Source organism: Carettochelys insculpta, chromosome 3, assembly GCF_033958435.1.
Source record: "Carettochelys insculpta isolate YL-2023 chromosome 3, ASM3395843v1, whole genome shotgun sequence".
Taxonomy (NCBI): domain Eukaryota; kingdom Metazoa; phylum Chordata; order Testudines; family Carettochelyidae; genus Carettochelys; species Carettochelys insculpta.
The window spans coordinates 202,231,794-202,252,414 of record NC_134139.1 but is presented as its reverse complement, the minus strand read 5'-3'; the positions used below and the strand labels follow the sequence as shown (position 1 = coordinate 202,252,414).

The window sequence follows — 20,621 nt, the reverse complement described above, 5'->3', positions numbered from 1 at the left end:
TGCCTGTGGGATGTCTCCGGGCAGTACTTTTGGGTTTGAAGAGTACAGCTGGAGGCATACTCTGAGCTAAAAGGAAAGCTGGAAAAGCCAGAGCAGGAGACATTCGCGAGAGTAGCCTGTTTTAGACAGTGGCTTTCATCCAGAACCTTCCAGAGGGCCTTGGACAGCTATTGCTAGGGATCGGGGATGATTCTGCCAGGGGCTTCCAAGCCCTGGGAAGCTGCTCCTGGATCAATCCATGAAGCAGACAGTGATCCATAGAAAACCAAGGCAGCAATGCAGGGAAGTGCTGGGGTGCAGGACAGGTCAGAATTTCCACCCCAGTCAATGAAGTAAGAAGAAACAGTGAAGAGCTCAGGAGTTGCTCAGATGGCTGGTATCTTAGAGCTAAGCAACTAATGCACCAGGCAGAATTAATTCATCGCATCTGGCCTCGTTTTCAGAGTATGGAGTGTTCTGGAAGCATATTGAATGTGTCTCAGTTTATTAAAAATTCTGATTTATGGGACAATTATTATTGCAAGTTTCTTTCCCTCTCTGGACTGGTTGTAGACTGTTGAGTGGAGGGGGGGGCATCCACCACTCCAGAGTCAATATTGAGGTGGAGTTGGTTGTTCGGCATTGGCTGGAGAGACACATCACATTAATGTTGCTCCCAGAATGTAATATTGGTAAAGCCCCTTTTAATGTGGCCTCTCTTGACAGCCATGTCTGAAACAAATGCCATTGCTCAGGAGTGTTTGCGGGAGGTGAGCACAAAAGGGGCATGACAGTAAAATGCTACCTGGTTCACAATCGCCTAAGCAGGTCCCAGAGGCCCTGAGGTGGATGGTTACCTCAGAGTTGTGCTACCCCACAAAGCTTTGGGCTGAAGGAAGTTGATGCTGCCTGAGATTTCTAGACTGATCCCCATAGCTTCCACCACTGTTATCTGGTTTGCCTGCCGCTTGAACCAGTTGACTTTAAGCATCATGGGGAAGGCCTCTTTGCTTGGCCGTAACGGGCCTGGCTCCTTGTCGGAGATTCCTAGATGATATCCCAATACTCATAGGAACATATTTTATGTATCCACTATCCAAAGCCAACCCTATCAGAGTATCATGAGTCTGGTGGGTCCCAGCCCACCTTTCAGTGTCCATGCCTCAAAACCTGTATTTGGCTCCTGCAGGTCAACTGGCTGACAGTCTCAGCAAAGGGGTCCACCTTTCCCCAGCCAGATATTTGCTTTTCAAAAGGCAGAAGAAGAATATTTTTTTTCTGACAAAGACAAACAAAATTGGCCAAGCCCCATGTAGCCCAGAGCCCGGGACTGAACAGTGACTAACGACCCCGGCAACCTGCGTGTGATAAACAGCACCGGACCCAGAACTGATAACTTTATTGCTCACTAATACTTGCTTCCAAGGGGCGTTTGGGTTTTAATTAAAACCTGCCATCTCCAAGTGGTGAATGTAATTAGCAAGCATGACTGGAAAACTGCACCATGCCCCACCTGAGTTCCTGCTCACAGGGATGTGCTAATCTCTCTCCATTTACCATGGCGAGAGATCCAGCAAACACCCCTCTTCCAGACACTGTTTGCTAATCCTTTGTTCTGTTCCCCACCTGGCACTGTCCCTCGCCACTGGCTTCTCTGCCCAGATCCCCACCCCTTATGCCCCCTTTTCACAATTCTTTTATGGTTGCTTCATAAGGTCTGTCCGGAAGGTTGCCTGGGATGATACGCCCTGCACAAAGCCCAGCCTGTGGTATAAAAGGAGCTGGGTGCTCCAGTCGCTCACAGAGACGGAGAGTGAGGCATCAGACTGAGAAGCCCAGCTCACACTCTGCAGCAACAGGTAAGTCAGAATGACTCCTGCTCTTCCTCTGCTAATTCCTTCTGCTCTGTTCTTTTCTTCATTGCTGCTAGACAGGAACACAGCCGCATTGTGCTATTAGCTCTGATCCTGCTATAGATAGAGAGCAAATGATTGTCCGTTAGGTGTAACCAAGCAGGAATATTTCACATCAGATGCAACGTAAAGGAATAAGCCGTTCTCGGGAGATGTAAAGCTAATGGAGGACAAAGCCCTGTCTTCCTCTGAGCCACCTTCTTTCCATGGCATATTTCAGAATGGGTTTGACTCAGGATTGATTGTCCCAACCATTATGTGAGTCTCTGAGGAGGGACACTTGAAAGCTAACCACTCTTTGCTCCAAAGAGAAATTGTTAATATTAGAGCTCTATTGCAATTCATTCCCATGCTACGATAAATTACTTCCGGTCAGTGTTTTACCCAACCTAGCCCACCCCCTCTATTTCTTGGGCCTGAACATTTAATAAATTCTCTTTTTTTCCATTCTTCTATATAGCTATAGATTGTTCTGTTTTATCAATGGGGTACAAAACCCCTCTCTTGTCTCTGTCCACAGCCCTTTATACTTTCTGACCCTCCTTGAAAACCTCAAAGGTTATTAGTGGCTGAGCCCTGACAAAAGATCAGGAGATGACTTTTTTCTTTAGATTTGATCTGTTCTGATTTACAACCAGCTTTATTTAAAGCAGCCCTGTGCTGACCTGCAAATCTTTGCTTCCTTACCAGCTTGTGATGTATAAATCAATGTGAATGCATTAACGCTGTGTAAGACAACATAGCAGTACTGTTATTTCAGTCAAGTTAAGGAAACAATCATACCAAATCCACAAGTTCAGACAAACTCTCAGGGTCAGAGAGAAATAGCCTTAGACACGCTGCACATTACAGACTTCTGCCAGCATAACTACAGCCTCATCTACTCTACTTAGCATTGTAGAGAGAAGTCAGCTTTTGTCAGTAAAACAGTGGAGGTGTGCGCCCTGAAATGCTCCTTCCACCAATGCAACTCCCCTGCTATGCTGACATTGTAAAACCACCTTGATAAGAGAAGTTGGGCTTAGGTCAGTGTAGTTAGGGCGACAGTGTGTGTGTAGACACTGAGTTCCTTACAGCAGCTGTTGGCTGCCATTCTTGTCAGTTTCATGGTTAGCCCCCAGCCGGGTTGCTGTTGGGTCTCCACTCCAAACCAGCCTGCCTAGGCTCCCCACACCCTGCTGGGAGCCCTACTGACTCCCAGAATCCTGCTCCTCCTCATTGGCACAGCAGCTGAGCAGACTCCACGGCTGGATCTGCCAGCCAGAGGCAAGAAGTCCCAGGTGGCTTGTCCTTGCTTTCAGCTGGGAGGTGAGATGCCTCAGGGGGCAGCTGGTCTCCCAATGGGAAGCTGCTTGGAGCAGAGAGCCTTGGTTTGCACTCCCCCACAGTGTCCCACGTCAGTTGATGGAAAGGCTCCTGGTGAGAATACGCACCACTGACAGGAGTGTAGTGTAGTCACCACTGTACTTAATACTGTGGCTGTAAGTCACCTTAACATAGGTCAACATAGGGTAGACGCAGCCTGTGTCAGATAGAGGTGTGAGCCAGGCTAACAGAGCCTTGCTGGCAAAAACTGGTAGCATAGACACACCTGTACCAGCCTAAAGTCCTTTCACTCACAGGGCGCTGGTGCCAGAGCATGTTTCAGTCATAGGGGTGGTTTCATTACACCCATACAAAGCAGCATCTGCACCTGCGTCTAGCAGGGCTTTGCTGTTATCCTATATTGGTACAGTAAACTCTTCTATATACGGCAGCCCCAGGACCAGGAGGTTGCCAGATATTCCAATATTCTGGATAATAGAGAGGTATACTTAGCAATGCTCAACACTGAAGAAAAACAAGATTAGATATTAAGAAACTAAAATTTACTTATGGTTAAAATGATGGTTACTTGAGTGTTCCAGGTGATGGAATGCCGGATACGAAAGAGTTGACTGTAAAAAGTTCTTGCGGAGACATGGCCTCAGTCACATGAAACAGAACTTAATTCCATTGTCGTCAATAAGATCACACCTGGTGTAAGAGAAAGTCAAAGGCCCAATCCCAGAAAGAGCTGTTGAAAAGGGTAATTTATTTTCCCTGAAAACACTGACCAAATACCCTAACGTTTTTCATTGTCATCACAAAAATCTGTGGTTTTTTCCCCAGGGCTTAACCAAAACCAAAACGAAACAAAACTCAAACTTAGAATCATAGAAAATTAGGTCTGGAAAAGACCTACCCACTGCTCCAGGCAAGACCAAACCCATTTTTTTTCTCTGAAATTTCAACTGAAAACCCCAAAATGCCAGGCTGTGGTTCTAAAACCCTTTCCTTTCCCTTACACCAGGCGTGATCTTATTGACGACACTGGAATTAAGTTCTGTTTTATGTGACTGAGGTTATGTCTCCAAAAAAAAATGCATGCATGGTTTGGTTTGGGTAGTTTTTAGTCTGCTTTTTCCAACACGTCGGCAACCTCAGTGAACAAGAGCATATCCTCACCAATATGTCCATGTAATCCAAGAGCACATTTGGGTGGAAGAGTTCACTTCTTGGGAAAGGCTGGTTCTAATGCTGTTCTCTGTTGAATCCCACTCATCTTGGCTGAAGTTCTCCCTGGGTGAGGAATGCTAAACAAGGCTCTTTATTATGGGGGTCAGGGGTTGTCCCTGGCCCTGCACTTCCCGCAAAGGACAGACCTGGCCCTGGCTAGCTCCCACCACACTCAAGAAACCCATCTCTGATGGCCGTGCCACCACCAGCAGTAGCGTAGAAGTAAGGGATTACCTCATGTTACAAGTAATGGGTGTGTGTGTGTGTGTGTGTGTGTGTGTATGTGTGTGTGTCCGTGGATGGAAGAGGGGTGTGTGACAGGAAAAGTGTGCACCCCACTGCTCTGCGCCCTAAGAAAGGGTCCAGCACCTGCTGACCTAGGCTGAACGGGGCATTTTTAAAGCATATCAGGTTCAGAGCCCCAACAGCAATTGGCCAGTGCAATGAGTGCTGCACCTGTGAGAGCACAAGGCGTCCTTAGCCTCTGTTTGCCAGCTGCTCGGAACAGGCAATGGGCTGAATCACTTGATAACTGCCCTGTTCTCTTCACCCCCTCTGGGGCACCTGCCACTGGCCACTGTGGGAAGACAGGACACTGAGCTTGCTGGGTGATTGCTCTGACTCAGTGTGGCCCTTATGCTCTAGCACGAGCCTCATTAGCCCAAATCTGTCAACCGGAGCTGGGTGCCTTGTGGCCAGGGGCTGTGGAGACGTCCTGGGTGACTTAGGCATAGAGGTCCCTCAGGGGTTCAAACCTCACCTCTAGACAAGTCTGTAAATCTTCATCTGTTGTTATTTACAATGACCACCTACTCTGGCACAGGTGCTGACGAGCCAGGCAAGGACAGGCCCTGTCCAGGAGCCTCCCCATCTAAGACAAGACAGAGTGGGTCGGCCTACATAGCAGCCTTATTCCGAAATAAGCTAGCCCGGAAGAGCTGTTCCAGAAGTGCTTATTTCGAAATAATGCAGCTACACACAGCGCATTTCGAAATAGCACTGAGCGTCTGCACGCCTAGCGCCTGTTTCGAAACAGAGCCAGTGGATGCACTATGGCTTACTTCGAAAGAGGCTCTATTCCCTGTGGCTGCCCCTTGCACTTGCAGTCCTCTTTCGAAAGAGGCATGCAAATGAGGGAAATTGAAAATGCAGATAAAAGAAGGGAAGAAGGACTCTTTCAAAGGGGTCTTTGGCAGGGAGGGATAGGTTAGTGGCTTGAGCATTGGCCTGCTAAACCCAGGGTTGTGAGTTGAATCCTTAGGGATTGAGGCACATAGATGTCAGGGATGGTGCTTGCTCCTGCCAAGAGGGCAGGAGGTTGGACTGGATGACTTCCCAAGGTCCCTTCCAGCTCTATGAGACATGTACCTCCAATTATTTAAAAAAAATAAGGATTACTTTTGAAAGAGCCACATCTACACTGCTTTTCTTCTTTCAGAAGAAGCTGTTTTCAAAGAATATGCAAATAAGGCACAAGATATGTAAATCTGCACCTCATTTGCATTTTCTATTTCCCACATTTGCATGCATCTTTCAAAAGAGGAATGCAGGTGTAGATGAAGCCTGTCTTGACAGCACCTATTTCAGAATAGTAGCAGAGAGGTAGCTGTGTTAGTCTGTATTCTAACAAAACAAAACATGCCACCAGTCACATATTAATGTTAATTAATATATGGAGATACCCATCACAGAGCACTGGAAAGGACCTTAGGTGGTCATCAAGCGCAGGCCCCTGCCCTCTCAGTAGGACCAAGCACCACCCCTACATTTAATCTATTTGCCCCAGCTCATTGAAGGGCCTCCTCAAGGATTAAACTCACGTCCTGGGGTTTAGCAGGCCAATGCTCAAACCACTGACCTTTCCTACCCCATACAGCACTTTAAAGATTAACAAAATGATTTATTAGGTGGTGAACTTTCGTGGGACAGACCCACTGAAGAAGACTCACCTAATAAATGATTTTGATAGTCTTTAAAGTGCTACGACTGCTGTTTTGTTTTATTTCCAAATAGCTATTTCAAAATAGGTGCTATTCCTCATGCAATGAGGTTTGTCAATATTTCGAAATAGTGGTTGCGTGGTGAGGGATAGTTATTTTGAAATAACAGCCAGGTGCCCTAGAGGGAGTGAACAGAACAGGGCAGTTATCTACTGATTCAACCCATTGCCCATTCCCAGCTGTTATTTCCAAATAACTTTGCTGTGGGCCTACCCCCAGAAGGCAGGAGAATGGGAACAACATGCAATTTATACACAGGGCTTTTCAGTTCACTGTCAGCTCCAGCGAAGTACAAGTGAGTCTTTCAGAGGCGTTAGGATCCTAAAGGATTGCTAATATTTTTCAGTTAGCAAATCCCACCCGCATTTATTGGTCCTTAGAAGAAAGGGCGGGTAGCAAATGCCAAGTCAGAAAGTTTCACTCTTTTTTCCCAATAGGATCAAAGGAGCCGGGTTCTTTCCTGAGAGGGATGCTTTGTAATTAGGACTGGAAGTGATAACATTAAGCAATCATGTTGTCCTCTAGTCAACCAAACAACAGCCAAGCTGCATTTTGCAGGGGGAATAGCGCAATCTGTACGTGGCTGTGGATGGAATCACAGATATTTGCTAATCTGGTCCTGAAGACTGTTACCTAATGGTTAGTGTAAGGGACTGCGAATCCAGCTGGCCAATCTCTCTCTCTCCTGCCTGCTCACAGAATGACTTTGGATAAATCCCTGCTGGGCCTGTGCCTCCTTCGACAGCCCTGTGAGTCAAACGCACAGACATAGCGGGAGGGCGAATTCATTAGTATCTGCAGCCGCCTTTTAATTCCTCAGATGAAGTGTTAGAGACAGGTCTAGCAAGTGCAGCTAATTCCTTCAGCAATAACATTCAGGGAGAAGCTATACCTTGGTGTTCTACAACTAGGCAAGAACTCCAGACACAGAGAAGGGAGTTAGGCCCTAAGCACGTTAAGTGCTTTGTAGGATCAGAAATCTGCGTCTGGATCCATATTTACCCTCTGTAACTTTCACATCCCAAGATTTTCCTACCAGTTGGCTTCCAGAGCCTATAGCATCCAAATCCCAAGTTGTGTTCTCTCTGGCTACATCTACACTTGGCCAAAACTTCAAAATGGCCATTCTAATGGCCAAATCAGAGAATACTAATGAGGCACTGAAATGAATATTCAACACGGTTTGTCTACACGGGGACCCTACAAATGTCGAAATCCCCTTATTCCAATCAGCTGATAGGATATCCAAACGTGTGGGGTAGACAAGCCATGTGCGATGGAAACACAGCACTATTGAAGCACCTCATTAATATTCTCCAACTTGACCATTAGCATGGGTATGTCGAAGTTCTGGCCATGTGTAGACAAGGTTTCTATGTTCTAGAGCTTTCCCCTGGGTAACGCTCCTGGCAACACCATGGGTGGTGCTAACCCATTCCTATGCTAAAAACAAGCAGCCCTGTAGCACCTTAAAGACTAACAATTTGGTTCATTAGATAATGAACTTTTGTGGATTAAGACCCACTTCATCCTGCCCTGTGGGGTGAGAGAACTTTGTTGCCTTACTTGGTGCTTTTCTGACAGAATTTTACCAGAGGAGAGCTGTAACTGGTAATCATACAGGTTAGATTAGCATGGACCCTCTTCCTCATTTGTCCCACAGAAGGAGAACTGAATTTGTCACCAAACTAAGGCACCCTTCCCCAGAGCACAGAGAACGAGCTAAACTCATTACGACTCTCAAGAAAAGCTGCTCTCTTGTGTCTGTGACGAACCTCCCTTAAGACAAATAGCACCTAAAAATATTGGGCCAGATCATCAGCTGGTGTCAATCAGCACCGCTCTGTTGAAGTGTGTGTGCAGCACAACATGGCTTCATGGAGCTGGTAATGTTCCCAGCTGAGGGTCCAGCCCACTGTGTAACTCTCCTAAGCCCCCCAGAGCCAGTGGACCCAGCCAACCCCGATGGACAGACACTATCCCAGACCAATCATTGTCGTCTGATTTAAGAGAGACAGGGGCCAGGGTGGGGAAATGGATCAAAAGACGGATGCACAAGTTCTATCAGTGAACCCCGGGCTGGTTTGTTCCCTACGCACCTGCCCAATTAACCTGTTCTTTCAAAACCAGACGCTGCCTCTGGCGAGTCTGAGCAATGGGTAGTGATGCTGCACCCGCCAAGGCTTCAGGGGGATGACTGAGAGTAGCATGATCCCTCCCAGCAGTGCCTGGGGACGGGCTCGCCTGCGCCCGCTGGAACTCAGCCGCTGTGAGCCACGGACGTCCCTGTGCCTTGTGTCGTGGCTCACAGCCCATCCAGTCTGGTACTGGTGCCACTCACAGCATGTCAGCACATCCCACGTGGTCCTGGGGGCTGCCAGGGGGCTGGGACTCAGCACCAGCTTCCCTCTGCAGCCCTCAGCTCTGGGGAAGGGCTGGAAACCCAGCTCCCATCCTGCCCGAGTCGGGCGCTGTGCAGCCCATCAATTGGCCACATTACAGCCGAGGGCTCTGAACTGTGGAGCACAGTGCAACCTCGGGGGGCGGGGGGGTGCAGGAATCCTCAGGGGGGTGTGGCTAGAGCCCAGACTAGGCCCTGGGGGGGGAAGGAAGGAGTGCAGCCCAGCTTGGCTCCCAGCCTGGGCTGTTGGCCCCTTGTGCTGGGCCCAGCCCTGACTCCTGACCTGGGCTGCCAGCCCACCCTGGGGGCTCTGTTCCTGGACCTGTTCCTGCCTCAGCCTCCACCTCTGCCTTGGCCGCCTTACCCCTGTCCATTTCCCCCTTCCAGGAGCTGCAGCCCCAAGCTGGAGGAGGGGCGCAGACAGGGCTAAGTGGGGGCATGAGGCGAAAAGCTTGGGCACCAGTGCATTAGAGAGACAAGCACCCACGGTTTGAATCCCAGCCCCTCTCCATCAGGGCTGTGCTGCTGGCTGGGCCGGACAGGAGGCAGACTCCGAATTTCAGCCCCAGGGTCTGAGCTTCCATCCCCTCGCAGTCCGGCAGCTGCTAGCTGGCTGTGGGGCCCTGGGCTAACAGACACAAATGTCCTCTCAGGAGCCCCCCACCCCAGCCCTGGGGCAGGCACTACCTTGAGCATCACCCACTGCCTCCCTCCTGCAGCCCCGATGGACTCCCTTTGCGGCTGAGGTGCCAGCTCGCAGCTGCCAACCTGGCTGATAAAGCCGCAGCGATTACACTTGGTATCCACCCTGCCTGCTCTGTTTCCTCAGGATGCCTGCCCCTCCCCTGAAGATGCTGAACCCCATCCGGAGCGGCCTGCTGCTGATTCTGGGCGTGCTGCTCTTTTGTGCCGACGGTGGAGTCAACAGCCAGTGCTGGGACAGCAGCAGGTGTAGGGAGCTGAGCACAGAGGCTGGCCTCTTGGTGAGTGGCTCGTGTACCCACAGCTGAGGGGGAACGTGACTGAGGGACACAGGGCTCTGAAACGGGGCAGGAGCTCTGCAGAAGGACAAGATCTGTGGCCTGCACTAAGGTGGGTGGATGGAGGCCCTGTAGCCATTTCCCTGTGCTAGGGTGTGAGCCACTCTCACAATGAAACACTTTACAAACAACAGCGCCTTGGTATCTTTCTCCAGGAGCAAAGCAGCTGTGAGAAAGCCCCGGCAGAACACCTCCCCTGCTCCCAGCTGCCCGAGCTCTGTTCCTGATAGTGCAGGAGGGATCCACCTGCCACTGACGACCTAGTTAATATATCCGGGTGGGTTTTGGATCAACAGGGCGCACAAAGCTCCTGGCCCTCCACCCCTTGTTACAGGGTCTAGAGACCAGGTGAGGGGACTCAGAAAGACCAGCCCTGGATCTGCCGCTGCATGAAGTGGGAAGGATGCTACAGCAGCCTGTGTTTCAGACCAGGAGGTCTTTAGTCTCAGCTAACCCTTTGCAAGGGTTCCCCTGCCACAGGCGATGGCCCCCTGGTTATCAGATGCTCTGGCCTCTGCGGAGGTCTAGGTTGCAAGTCACTGAGCAAATACGGGGTGTCAAAGAAAGCGAAGTGGTCTGGGGAGTCCCCTTCTGTGGCCAAACACCACAACCTGCCCATCAAGGCTCTGCCCTATACTCCTCAAAACGTGGTCAGGCATTTAGCGCTTGGGACTGGCTTAAGTGCCCAGCTCTGCTTCTGACTTCCTGTGCATCCTTGGGCAAGTCCCTATCTGGCTCCATGCCTCAGTTTCCCTTCTGTAAGATGGAACTTGCCCCTACCTGCCCCACAAGGGGAGATGGAACAGCCAGCTCCTCCACTGGTGTAAAGCAGCATTGTTCCATAGGTCTCAGTGGGGCCATAGTAATTCACAACAGCCGAGGACCTGGCTCACCGCTTGTAGACTGATTTAGATCCAGGGAGTGGCAGAATATTTTTGTTATTGACAAACAGAGATGTGCTGCTGGAAGACTCTGAAAAGACTTCAGGTGCAGAAGTAGGTCTGTGAGTCACCTCTGTGGCCAGACATTATATGACTTGAGTCCTTTAAGAAGGAACAATCAATTTCCTGTATACAAAATGGGAAGTAACTGGCTGGGCAGTAGTAAGGGTTGAACCTCTCTAGTCCAGCACTCTATCACCCGCAACATCTGTAATTCCGGAGGAGTTTAGTTAGCCAGACGACCACTTATTGGGGTGTGGCCAAGTTTTCCCACGTCCCATAAAGTTTGTTTCTAGCCACCAGTCCTGGCTCTCAGTGTTCTCTGCTGTTATTTAGCTGTAATTTACCCCTAAATGTTTTCTAAGAGCCCAGTGAACAGTAGAAGTGTTGGCAATGTGCTAGATAATATTGACCCCCTGTGGTCTGGCAAATTCTCTCATCCAGCACCAGTCAGGTCCTGAGGTTACTGGACAAGAGAGGTTGAACCTGTACTGAAAAAAGGGATCTAGAGGTCAGAGGGGACCACAAGCTGAATATGAGTCAACAGTGTGATTCTGTGGCAACAAAACCAAAAGTGATTCTGGGATGCATTAACAGAAGGGTTGTGAGCAAAGACATGAGAGGCCATTCTTCCATTCTACTTTGCCCTGATTAGGTCTCTGTTGAAGTATTGTGTCCAGTTCTGGGCACCATGTTTCAGGAAAGATGTGGAATCACTGGAGAAGGAGCAGAGAAATGCAACAAAAATGATAAAGGTCTCAAAAACATGACCTATGATGGACAACTGAAAGAACTGGGTTTGTTTCGTTTGGAAAAGAGAAGACACAGGAGACATGATAGCAGTATTCAAGTACCTAAAAAGGGTGTTACAAAGAGGAAGGAGAAAAATTGTTCTCCTTGACCTCTGATGATAAGACAAGGAGAATAAACTTAAATTGCAGCAAGGGAGCTTTAGACTGGGCATTAGGAAAAAAATTCCTAACCATTAGGGTGGGTAAGCATTGAAATAAATCACCTAGGGAGGTTGTGGGATCTCCATCATTAGAGATATTTCAGAGCAGGTTAGATAAACATTTATCAGGGATGATCTAGGTGGTGCCTGGTCCCGCCGTGAGGGCAGAAGACTGTACTTGATGACCTCTTGAGGTCCCTTACAGTTATAGTGTTCTCTATGATTCTATGAGTCCCATTTAGCAAATATGTGTCTGGTTGAAGCGTTCCCTTTCTCCTTAACCAGGAATGCATCAAAGCCTGCAAAATGGACCTGTCGGCTGAGTCACCGGTGTACCCAGGCAATGGCCACCTGCAACCTCTCTCTGAGAATATCCGGAAATATGTCATGAGCCACTTCCGCTGGAACAAGTTTGGCAGGAAGAACAGCAGCAGCATCACTGGCCACAAACGAGAAGAGATCCCTGGCAGTCTCCTCTTAGGCTTCTTCCCAGATGCATCCCCAGATCAAAGAGAAGACAAAGAAGAAGGAGGAGCTGCCCTCGAAAGGCAAGACAGCAAACGGTCCTACTCGATGGAGCATTTCCGATGGGGGAAGCCAGTTGGCAGGAAGAGGAGACCCATCAAGGTCTATCCCAATGAGGTGGAAGAGGAGTCAGCCGATAGCTACCCAATGGAGTTCAGAAGAGACCTCTCTATGGAACTGGACTACCCGGATTTCGAGTCTCTGGAAGACCCAGAGAGTGAGGAAGCAGTGGTCTCAGAGGAGGAGGAGAAGAAAGATGGAGGGGCCTACAAGATGCACCATTTCCGATGGAACGCCCCGCCCAAAGACAAGCGATACGGGGGTTTCATGACATCAGAGAGCAGCCACACCCCTCTAATGACTCTTTTTAAGAATGCCATAATCAAAAACGCCTACAAGAAGGGCCAGTAAGCAGAGGGAGGGCATGGAGGCTGGGGATGTAACTTGCAGATAGATCCCCAGGGAGACCTAAATTAGCTTCGAGATCCCACTGGCATGTGTTTCATTTAGATACAGTTACAATGATCACTTATTATGTTAATTACTAATTATTATTCTTATGCGGTTTGCTGTTAAGAGATGAGCTCTTGTTCTTATTCTGACTTGGAATGTACACAGCTGAGAAATCAACCCATTGAAATAAAACCATCCGTACTGTAGATATAAGGAAAGAGATGCTTTGATGAGTGCATAACTAGTTTTGCTCTGCCAGATTATTTTCCTATTTTAAACAAGCTGTACAATACTGTAAATGATGGATTCAAATAATAATAAGGTTTTGCAAGCTAAGCAGGTCTCCGCAGCATCTCTGGGTCTAAATCCACCGTACACCACCCCCATCTTGAACACCATGTGCCGGCGCGGTTACCTCATCAAAGAAAAAAGAAGACGTCTTGGCATGGAAAAAGTTCAGAGAAGGGCAACAAAAATGGTGAGGGGGTTAGAATGGCTGCCTGATGAAGAAAAAAACTGGGAATTTTCAGGGTAGAAAAGAGGAGACTCAGGAGGATATGATCAAGGTCTATAACATCGTTTCTGGTGTGGGTAATATAATAAGGAACAATTTCTTCTTTGCTCCCCTAACACAAGAGCTAGGGGTCACCTCCTTACATTAATAGGCACCAGGTTTTAAAAAAACAAAGAGAAGTATTTCTTTGTGCAGCGCACAGTACCCCTGTGGAACTCCTTGCTGGAGGAAGTTGTGAAGACCAGGACTTTAACAGGCTTCAAAAAAGAACTAGATAAATTCATGGAGGACAGGTCCATTAATACTTAGTTATCTGGGTAGGAGTGGTGACCTGGCCTGTGTTTGTCAAATACTGGAAATGGGTGATGGGGTGGATCACTTGATGATTCCCTGTTCTGTTCCCTCCCTCTGGGGCACCTGGCATTGGCCACTATTGGCCATCCGGACACTGGGGTCAATGACCCTGTACGGCCGTTGTTATGTCCTTTTGTCACGGTACAGCCGCTGCGGTGATGGAAACGGTTTTACGAACCCACACCGTGCTCCATGGCGCACATCCTCACCAAGTGTGTTTAAAGCAGCAGCAATCCATGTAGGCAATGCTGGGTATACACAGGCACTGCACAGACCTACCTACAGTGACCTAAGCACCACTCCTTTCCCAGAGCTGGTGCTCTTCAGTCGGTAAGTTACATCGGTGGGCGTTGCATTGTAGGGTAGGGTAGATTTAGTTAGACTTAACATGGATTTACTTCTGTAGCACAGAGCAGGTGCAGAGCCGCCGACCCACACAGAAGGTGCACTTTGGGATGCATTCTCTGGGGAGAGTCCCCCTACAATGCCTCCATTTCAGCCCACTCCCATTTCGGAGGGGAATGCACGGCTAACAATGCCACAGGTCGAAGGAATGCAAGGCTGGACTTGGAGAGCGGCAGGGAACTTGCTGTTCTAGACCTTTGGCCAGATCTCAGCTGCTGTAATCCTCCAGAGCTTCAGGGACTGCAAAAGACCTCCCTTGCGGTCCATCAAGTGACGCTCTAGCCCTCTGTAGGGCTCCAGCATCCTGCATCCCGCCACTCTTGCTCACACATTGATCATTGTGGCCCGTGTTCCTCCTCCAGAGCACACCTGTGGCCGATCTCTCACAGCTCCAGGAGTGACGTGTGGTGGCCCAGACCCTCGTAGTACACACAGCCAATTACACAAGGTGGCAAGTCAGAGGGGGAATTTCCTTCCTGAGCCATAGAGAGCCAACAGCTGATGCTCTGAAGCCTGAGGGCTGATTATGTCCATGAGCTGGCTTGCTAGCATGGCATCGCCCTCCTTTCACTCCCCCAATGTCTCGGTTTTAGCCTAGACAAGCCCAGCAGTGCTGCAGGAAGGGCAGCGGTTCTGAATGCCAAGGGGAATAACCTCAGACTGCTGCTTAAAATAACTACTCAGGGACAGAGCTATAAATCTAGCAAAGCTGGGACCAGCCACATAAGCTGGGCAAATGCAGGAAGCAGAAGCCAAAACCCAAAGAGCTAAATCTTTGTACTGTCATTGCTCCTGGGCCCTGATCCCACCCCGCAGCAGGAGCAGCAGGCAGGGAAGGGGCAGCCCAGCCCCCGCAACCCCAGTTCCTGGCAGAAGCACAGGGGTGCGGAAAGTCCAAGCACCCAGACTCATGCTACAGCCCAGGGCCATTGCTGGGGGACAAGGACAGAGCATCTCCAGGCTCAGGGGAGGGGAAGAAAAGTGCAAAGTGGTTGCAAGGCTGTGCGGGGTGAGGGACAGAACAGGGCTGCCTGTCGGTGGAAGGGGACAGGAGTACAGAGGGGAGGGGGCAGAACAGGATGGGGCCATGGCTCAGAAGGGGGTTGCGATTGCAGGAAGGGGGGTGGAAATGGGCCCCCCACATGCTCTGGCCCAGGGCCCATGACACCTTAATCCACCACTGAGCACCGTACACATACGTCATGAAAAGGCAGTCAGTGTTCCAGAGAACGTAGAGCCTCAGTAAAGCTCTCGCCCAATTCCCTGCCCCCAGAGCCAGGCACCCCCAGCCTGCTCCACCCTCCCCAGTGCTGGCGAATCACTGGAGCTGCTGCTGCTACCACGTGCTTCTCCCTCCGAGCAAGGGATGTTGGGGGGGTGCACAGAATGGGGGTGAATACTCCCGGGTGCATGTCTCAGAGCTGGAGCCGCATTTCTTCATTCAAAGAGCCACACATGGCTCGAGGGTTGGCCACTTCTGCTCCAAACCCTGACCCCTTGCTCAAGCAGTGAAGGGAATGAAGGTGTAATGGGCAGATTTGAACCTGGCACCTCTGGAGCTTAATGGAGGAGCTGCTACAGTTTGAGCTAAAAGCTGGCTAGCTCTCAGCTCAGGCTGTCGAGGTTACTCAGTCTTTCTCCCTGTAAATGGTCTGGGTGCTGCTCCATAGGACGGTGACCCACACCCAGAGGTATGTGGGTTACAAAGGCGCCTGTCAAACCCCCATGCCATCAGCCAGCTTTCAGTTGCTCCTTAGCGGAACATTTATGGACTTCCCAGGAGAAGACACTGATGCAGGAGCTGCTGACTTTGCAGTCAGGAGGTGTGACTGCAGCAGACACCCTCAGGCTAGCTGGGGTCTCTCTAAAATCACACCAGTCCTAGCTCCAGTAACGCTGGGAGCTCAGCCTGGCAGCGTGGGTAACAACCACTCCCATGCATAGCCAGGTTCTGTGCAGGCTACGCTAGCCAGCACAGCCACCCATGCTCTCGTACCTTTGCTGTTATTGTACTGGAACTAACTTTGATTTAGTTAGAACAAAGCCAGGCTGGGTACGGATTCAAAAAAGATCTAGGCTGTGTCAACACTACAAAAATAACTTCAAAGTTGCTTACTTCGAAGTACAACTTTGAAGTAGAGTGTCTACACACACCCGACTTTGAGGTTAAACTTTGACGTAGGACACTACCCCCCTTCCGGGCAACGGAGTAAGGACATCAAAGTAAGGGGAAAAAAATGTGTGTGGACTCTCTGCTGGCTACTTTGATGTAGTCCTTAAATTCAAAGTTAACTTTGAAGTTTGTGCCTCGTGTAGACGCACCCTAATTAGACTCATCAGTGTCTACTAGCCCGGGTGGGCAGGGAAGGCATCCCCAGTCTCTTTTTGTCACAATCTGGGAATGGGGCATACAGGAGACATCACTTGATGATTACCTGTTCTGTTCATTCCTCTGGGAAAGCTGGCATTGGCCACTGGCAGAACATGGACTTTTGGGCTGACCCAATATGACGGTTATAAGTTTTTGTGGCATGGCTAGGCATGCTGCTACCACACTCCCTGACTGCAGCGTAGATGTGGCCTGGGAGTTGAGAATGTTGGAAATGCAACTGCCCACTAGACCCAGAACTCTCTGTTGAACTCTTCCACAGCAGCTCAAGACCATGAGTACTAACATCAGGGCAGACTGCTAAGAACCCGGACACAAAGTGGCGGTGAGTTCTATATTTACATTTCACCAGGCACATCACCAAGTATAAGCTGCTCTGGCCCTATAACAGCCAAACCACCGAGTCACAGACAGTACCCATGGGTACTCCTATCCGTCTCGCCACTCAGGTGAGCCTGCCTTTGTGATAGATGGTACCTTTCAGCAAGGATCACAGCAATATTCAGGCTACACTTAGTCCCAAAGACCAGTTACTTTCCCAAAGTCAATTGCATTTGAAATCTCACACCAAAGACACTTGTAGCCACTCCTATAACAAACTATCTAAATATTTATTATATGGGCAAAGGAAACAAGTGAGCAGTTTAAAAGGTTAAAGCAGGTAAACATATACACGCAAATGAGTTACAATCTTAAGCTTCGAAAGGTGATAGAAACTTCTACGATGACTGCAGCTCCCATCAGCATCAAAATCACGGCAAACATTAAAAGGGAATGAAAATTACTACTAATAATAGCAGATGCTTGCAGAGGCCAAGCTCAGCATGGGTGAAATTGACGTGATGAACTAACATAAAAGAAAAGAAAAAGAACTGAAGAACTGAAAAAGTTACCAGTGGAACAATAATGAAGATATTACTCATGGTTCCGATGCATGAAATTCATCATATGTTCTTTCTCACCGACTCTTTAGCCTGAATGCGGTAATGCGTCCTTGACAGAATGGTCACCGGGAAGGGAAGCAACTCTCAAGCATATCAAGGGCTAATTCTCTCAAACTGGAAAAAAGGGAATTTCAGACACAAGACAAGGTCCATCTCTATGGTGCTTCAGCACCAGAAAGATCCCAGCATACTTCAGAGATGACTTGATGACAGTCTGTAAGTACCAACCTGGGGAATAAATATTTAACGATGGGTTCTTCAGTCTTGCAGACAAAGACATAATATAATTCAATGGCTGGAAGCTGACGTGAGATAAATTCAGGTGGGAACGAAGCCACACAATTTAACAGTCAGGGTAATTTACCATTTGTGCTAGTTACCAAGGGATGTGGTGCAGTCTCCATCACTGGCTGTACCTGGCTAGTCTCATCAGGCAATTTCCTGCTGATATCATAAATCAAGGTGGGATGTTTTCCTAAAACACCTGTGCTAGGCATTATTGCGGACGGGTCTCAGGGCTGGGGTAAGCAGGAAGTCAGACCGGATGATCACCGGGGTCCTTTCTAATCTTGGAATGCCTGCAGCTATAATCAGGCCTCCCCTGTAGTTCCCCCAAACCTGAGTGTCCCCTGCTGGAAAAAGCCCATGTGTCTAGTTCCTAGCACAGAAGGTGCACATGGGGAGACGAGCAGTTCTAAATAAAGTGGAGATGGCCTGGCTAATTAGCACAGGGTCACTTCAGGGCAGCCAGGAGCTGTGGAACTAGCGGAGATGGGGCAGCGATAAGTCACTTAGGGCCAGCTGAACTCGCTTCAGGCTGCCCCTGGGACTTTAAAAAGCCTCCCCTGCTGGGAGAAGGGGAGGCGAGTGGAAGAGGATGTTGGAGGGGGTGAGGAGAGAACAACAGACCAGGGGAGAGTTAGAGAGCTGAGGACAAGAAAGGCAGCCTGGCCAGAGTCAGCAGGGGAGGGGGAGAGCTCCCACAGGGAGTGTTTGGGGACCCTCTTCCCCATGCGACCACAGGGGTTGGCTGGTGGCTGGGGAGGGCAGCTTACCCACCCCAGGCAGACCGGCGCCCCTCAGCCCAGCACCCTGTCAGCAAAGGGACAGAAGTCCAAACAGTGACTGGGGCCCATGGGGCCTAGACCACAGGACTCAGATTATCTGTAGGACTGTGAGCCAGGCTGGGGCCCAGGAGTGAGACTGGCCCTGCCACACTAGACAGAGGCTGGAAGGAAGAGACCCTGTTTGAGTCGCATTGGGTCCTCTGTTGTTTCTGTGACTTTCTTTTTTTGCTGTGAAAGCTGAAAGATCAGAGCTGCTTTTGTCAAAGCCCCTCTCTACGAAACAAACTGGATGGCGTGTCAACCTGCTTCTAGCAGAATTTCCAGAGCTGAAGAAGTGGGTCTGTCCCGTGAAAGCTCATCACCTCATATATTAGTTAGTTTTTAAAGTGCTACAACACTGGTTTTGTGTTATGCGTATAAAGAGCCAGCCCCAGGCACCGGTAGGTCACCTCTGCATGGGCAGCTTCTGTCTACAAACCTCGGCTTTTGTCAGTGAAATTCACCAAGTGTCTCCGCAATTACAGAGCCCTGTAAAGAGTGTGTTAATTAAACTCAGCTGTTCAGCCAGCAGTGTTCTACCTCTTCCCCAGAACCCCTTTGTCACCAGTGCGTGCTTGACAGCCTGCCCGGGTAGACATGTCTGTCGACAGAGAGGGCTCCAGTTCCCCAGGCAGCCCTGTTTACAGGGCTTCTGGTCAACCATGCTGGCGAGAGATGGCTGAGCAGCCTGCCTGCTCTTTGCATCTGCTTTTGTGTGTGGATAGGGTGACCATCCGTTCCATTTTTGGTGGGATGGTCCCGCATTTGGGGCACTAAAGGGGCATCCCTACTTATTTTAGAAAAAGGACTAAATATCCCGTGTTTTCTGCCAGCTGCTGGCTGGAGAGCAGGAAGCCTCACGTTAGCCCACGTTCCCCTTCCCCGGGATGCAGGGGCGCAGGGGAGAGAGCATGGCTGGCTGCTCTGTTTCTAACGCTTCCCTGGGGTTCGGAGAAGGCCAGGAGGGGAAGCGCATGGCTGCTCTGTCCCTGCTGCTTCCTCAGGGCGCGGGGAAGGTGGGGAAAGCACCACGGCTGCCCCATCTGTGCCACTTCCTCAGGGCTCCCAGAGTGCTGGGGGCTGCCGTGGCCCAGGGTTCAGGCAGGGCAGACACCTGCTGCCTCCTTCCCGGCTCCCCGGGGCTTGGAAGAGCTGGGAGGAGCCACCCCTCCCCCCCATCTCCCTGTCCTGCATTTGGGATAGGGAGGTATGGTCGCCCTAAGCGTAGATGGTATCAGTTGGCAGAGGTACTGCCACGGTTCCTCTGCCGACGGATGGTGCCCCTGTAGACGTGGCCATAGAGGGTGCAGGCTCTCCTTCAATGGCATAGCTAATGCTAAGATCAAATTAGTAGACTAGCTAGCCAAAGGCTACTTACCTGGCTACTCTCATCAGGCAGCTCCCTGCTGTATCCCAGTGGGTCTTGAGGGGGTTATCTGCTGGAGCAGAGGTTCACAGCCTGCTCGGTGGAGATGCTTATGGGAGACAAACAGGTGACAGAGGTGGTCATCACTGAGACAAGCAGGGCCGGGCCGTGTTTTCAAAAGGCTTCTATAGGCTTGGGATTGGCTTATACTTGAGGTTGGGGTGTTCTCAGTGCTTTTGGCCCAAAGGTCATAATCTCAGGGGATGGGATAGGCAGAACACGCACAGAACAGGCTAGGTCATTTGTGAAGCATTAGTAAGAAACAGTGACTTGTCCTCCTAGGGCAATGGCCATCAAAGGATCTCAAAGCACTGCCATTAATTATATTGAGCTCCTGCACCCCACAGTGGGTAAATCATCAGCACAATGTTCATCCGGCCAAAGGGAAAGAGATGACACCAGCTCTTTGCTCAAGCCATGAGCCCAGCTTTTCTCTTTGCAACTGCAACGGAAGTTTTATGACCCTTGCCAACGTTTGAATGAGCATTGGCTCGTCCCTCTCTACCGTTCCTGAGCACCAGCCTGGGATATGCAGCGAGAAATCAAATCCTGCTCCACAAATCCCTACCGCAGCTGTTAAGAGACAGGAAGGCCACGCTAGACTGGGTCCGCAATGTTTGCTGATGGCAGAAGGCAAAGCCTTGTTAAGTCACTCTGCCCAGCCCACCTCCCAGCCAATGACGGAGCGCCTCCTTCGCCCGACTCCATGCTGTCCTGCGCCTTCTGTCAAACTTCCGTTCT

General features: G+C 49.9%; 1 protein-coding gene across 2 annotated transcripts; it reads left to right on the top strand.

Annotated features, from left to right (window-relative positions):
* Positions 1-7,763: 7,763 nt before the first annotated feature.
* On the top strand, positions 7,764-12,700 carry POMC (proopiomelanocortin). 2 transcript variants are annotated; one of them, XM_074989023.1, is made up of 3 exons: positions 7,764-7,771; positions 9,703-9,814; positions 12,050-12,700. In XM_074989023.1, exons 1-3 carry the CDS (start codon positions 7,764-7,766, stop codon positions 12,698-12,700), a joined length of 771 nt encoding a protein of 256 aa, XP_074845124.1. The 2 variants fall into 2 exon arrangements, with proteins under 2 accessions (XP_074845124.1, XP_074845123.1); XM_074989022.1 differs by lacking the exon at positions 7,764-7,771 and having other exon boundaries at positions 9,683-9,814.
* The last annotated feature ends 7,921 nt before the right edge of the window (positions 12,701-20,621 follow it).

Excerpts from the sequence above, each read along its gene's own strand:
- POMC (XM_074989022.1), top strand. The coding sequence starts at position 9,683 with ATGCTGAACCCCATCCGGAGCGGCCTGCTGCTGATTCTGGGCGTGCTG. Across the intron at positions 9,815-12,049 it reads GCACAGAGGCTGGCCTCTTG|GAATGCATCAAAGCCTGCAA; the intron begins GTGAGTGGCTCG and ends CTCCTTAACCAG.